Source organism: Mesitornis unicolor, unplaced genomic scaffold (assembly GCF_000695765.1).
Source record: "Mesitornis unicolor isolate BGI_N332 unplaced genomic scaffold, ASM69576v1 scaffold2503, whole genome shotgun sequence".
Lineage (NCBI taxonomy): Eukaryota > Metazoa > Chordata > Aves > Mesitornithiformes > Mesitornithidae > Mesitornis > Mesitornis unicolor.
Window position 1 is genome coordinate 38,710 of NW_010176527.1, and position 3,789 is coordinate 42,498.

Sequence of the window (3,789 nt, forward strand, 5' to 3'; positions counted from 1 at the left end):
TGGCATATTTCTTTGGGCTGAATCTGGTATGTTTGATTGTGAAAATGATGGTGAACCACCTGTGAGATGGTTGACCATGGCAGGTTATTGCATACAGTCCAACACTGGGATGGCGACTGGCTGACTTGCAAATTCTGTGTTCAGATACTGAGGAAATGCCTGTGAAGGATTTTATTTCCTTCAAATACCAAACTGTATTTCTGTCCCTCCTGAGACCTGTTCTTTGTGTGCTTGAAAGACAATCTATAAAGAAACCCTGAGGTTGGTATTTGGTGCACTGCTCGGGTTCATCAAGCTGTGCTCCAGCCCCTCTACTCTGGACACTGCTTGCTCCACGCAGATGGACTCTCCTCTTCCACCCAGGCAGTGCCCAACTCTCTGCAGTCACGCACATTTCTCAGTACCAGATGCTTTTCTGCGTATGCAGAAGACAGCTCTCCAAATGGTTGCAAATCAAATGCTTCATGGTCAACAGCAGAACATTTTCCCTGTCTTTGTTTGGTTTTGTTTTCTTTAACTAAAGCCTGCAGAAATCAACACTCTAGTGGATCCATCTAGTCCCAGCTTTAAAAATACAGACATAAGATTATATCTAACATGTCTTACATGCTCTCTTAACTCTTCAGTTTCTAGCTAATGAGATCTTGAGTTTATTCCACTGTACCTACCAATCACATGGATCGTCAGGATGTTGTGGCTATTGAAGGCCCAGAAAGTTTAGTGTCTGTCCCTGATCATGGAGTCACATATTCAAATGTGTCATGAGGAGTCCTTTATTTTAGTTACCCATGCCTTCTGAGGCTGATCCTCCTGCAATCCCACACAGTGAGAGCTATTGCTGTCTGTGCTGCAGTTGTGTGTGCCAAGCAGTGCAGGACAGTTTGGCCACGTTTTCTGTACTTAATCTTATTTGCAGGTGTGCACGTCAGTCATGGTCTCGCATCTCCGGCAGCGCACGTAGCAGCACCAGATGAACTTGCATTCACACCTTTCCACGTGCCTGACAACATGAGTGTTGTACCCACGCCCGCAGCAGAGGAGATTGCAGCCAGCGGGTCCCTCCGAGGTGCGGTTACATTCCCTTCCCTGAGTCCCAGGGATCCCCAATTTTTGGTCTTCGACACAGTAATTGGGCGATTTGTTCACATACAGCAGGTCTTCTTTCCCGATCGGTATTTTTCGCTGCCTTTTCTCTTTTCTGCGTAGCTTTTTTTTCAGTCTGTCTGATACTTGTATGCTGTGTTCATACTTATCCTTTAAAAACCGACCAATCTTTTCAAAGGAGGACATAGTTTTCCAACAAGTTTTCACAGCACAGGATCCAGAAACACCGTGACAACGGCAGTCCACTGATACCAGCTTTGCTACAGCCTGAAAGCAAAGGGAGAACGATATTTGGATGTGGTCTTTCATTCATTAGGAATACGGCCTGACATCAGCAACACAAAGGTCTCAAAGTATTTACTATTACAGCTGCCATTGGTATTACAGTGATGGGGAAGCCAGAACACAGGAGGATACATGTTAGGAATCAAGTTTTCAATTCTGGACTCCCACAGTGAGAAGCCTGATCTTCAGAAGTGCTCTGCATTTGCACTTTGCAATGGCCATAATTGCAGTAGCAGTATTGAACTACAATAACAAAAGCTTGTATTTCTGGCTGGATTTTCATTCTGGAGGATCCTAAATAACTGAAACAACATGTCCTGTGTCTCTCCTCTCACTGCTTGGAATGCAAATGGCCCTCATGGGGAAGAGCAGGAGGAGAAGCAGGGTTAGGACAGGTAATAGGACTGTTACTACATTAGAAGTTATTTACCGGGTAGGTCTATGCCATCTTCTAAGGGTGCCTCATTGCTACCATCAAACCCACCAAACATTCACACCACAGTCTGTAACTAAAGCCAGAGGAATGGCTTGAGGTTGCACACAGTGTCTATGTGACCAGCATGGCTCAGCACCCGAAGCAGCACAGTGTATGGCCTGGAGGCGCCTTGGGGCAGACCTGTGAGGGAAGAGCAGGAGGATGCCCACGTCTCTGAGCTCCATGAAAAGTCTACTGAAGGAGCCACTATAACTCAGCAGAGGTATCTTCAGCTCTGGTATCCCCAGGTAAATCTCAGGTGCTTCTCACTTACAGGATCAAGCCCTGTTCTTGCAATACAGGCATACTAGTGCTATCATGGCTTTCTAGTGTTTCCAGTTGCATAATGGCTCTATTTAAGATAATCTGATAGTGGCATTCATAATACTTCTATAACTTCAGAAGTTTTAGCAAAATTTCCACAGTTGTTAGCAACATTAAAATACCCTTATATGGCTACTTTTCCATACCCATGCAGAAGCAAGACCTGGGCTGAATAAGAACTGTCTGATCAACAAGGGGAATCTGCAGTCTGCACTAAGCTTTTTTGCAACACACAAGAATTTTGTCTCAGTTTATAGGAGACCAAGCCTCAAAGAACTGGAATCTGTAAACAAGTAGTAACTTACTTTATCTGAGACTACAACTCAAATAGTCAGCAATCAATATAGTACTTCCTTCTGGAATATCTAATAGTCATAGTATAAAATGATACAATTGACTTGTGACACATCTCACATTAGAGTTTGGAAAAGTGCACAGAAAATTTGTTGCACGCACAGATACAGCAAAAGGTCAAGGTACTATAATTTTTGCTTTGTTTTGTTTTACCTTTCCATTAATGTACTCTCTGGAGCCATCCTGTAGACTCATACAGGCTGTTGGTTAATAGTGTGGAAAGCCCATGTTACCATCTTCCATTGTACTAACCTTTCTTCCCATATTTAATTCTGCAAGCAAGGGAATTGGGAAATGTAACAGAAAGGATGAATTTTAAATTAACTCATAGTAAGTTTTTCTTGAAACTTCTCATGCAGCGAGGCCAATACAGACTCAAATTATTCCTCTGTGGAGGAACTACTATTTGCGACAATATGGAGAAGACACACTCCCTTCCTTCACCCCCAACTTCATGATGTTGCTTAAATTTCACCCTAAACCTTCACTTACCCCACAGCCCCCATAGATCTTAACCACTGTCAATCTATGTCTTTCTCAAACTGTTTTAGGGAAGAAAAAAACAGAAAACAAATATAACTAACATCCTCCTCTGGTTTCTCCTGAGAAAGTAGTGTCATTCATGCCTGTTCCTAAGCCTTGATTCTGCAGTGAGATCAGAGCCCTGAAACCCTACCGAGCCCTACTTACCCTATGCAGGACCAGGAAAAAACTCAAGTCCCAGACTGCTTATTTGTAGCTCAGGCAGCACAAATGTCATCCTCAAAGTTTCAGAGCTAGTCAAGGCATAGAGAGATAAAATGAGCTGTTTCTACCCTTTGTATTAAACTGAGACTTTTCATCAGGGGGAATGCGGTCACTGAAGTTTGGGACGAGTCCAACGTTGTTAAATCCATTGATTCAGTGGGAGTTGAGACCTCCTGGCATGTTCTGCCGCAAAGATACTGACATAAGCCTGAGCTGGTATTTGCATATAACTCTACAAACTTTATTAAAAATACACATGACCAAAGCGTTTGCTAGGAGTCACATCTTTGGTGAATGAACAGGACCTGTTTGTTGGTAAATGTTACTACAGAAGCCAAACAAGCCAGGCATTCAAAGAACCATTTGCAAGAAAGAGCAGGTGTATGCCCTGACCTAGAACATCCATTAGCCCTTGCAAACTAAACCCAGTGAAGTGATGCACCAGTCCAGGAGACATTTCCAGGTGCTGCGGATTGCTTTCAGGACTGGAGATCTTTCCC

General features: G+C 43.4%; 1 protein-coding gene across 1 annotated transcript in view; it reads right to left on the bottom strand.

The window, feature by feature from the left end:
• Positions 1-906: 906 nt before the first annotated feature.
• The window catches only part of WNT16 (wingless-type MMTV integration site family, member 16), a gene marked incomplete at its 5' end in the record, with an annotated part of 9,269 nt that continues 6,386 nt past the window's right edge, over positions 907-3,789 (bottom strand). The window contains one exon of the mRNA XM_010181756.1: positions 907-1,371. Within this exon, the coding sequence (XP_010180058.1) occupies positions 907-1,371 (465 nt within the window). The remainder of the gene's footprint in view (positions 1,372-3,789) is intronic.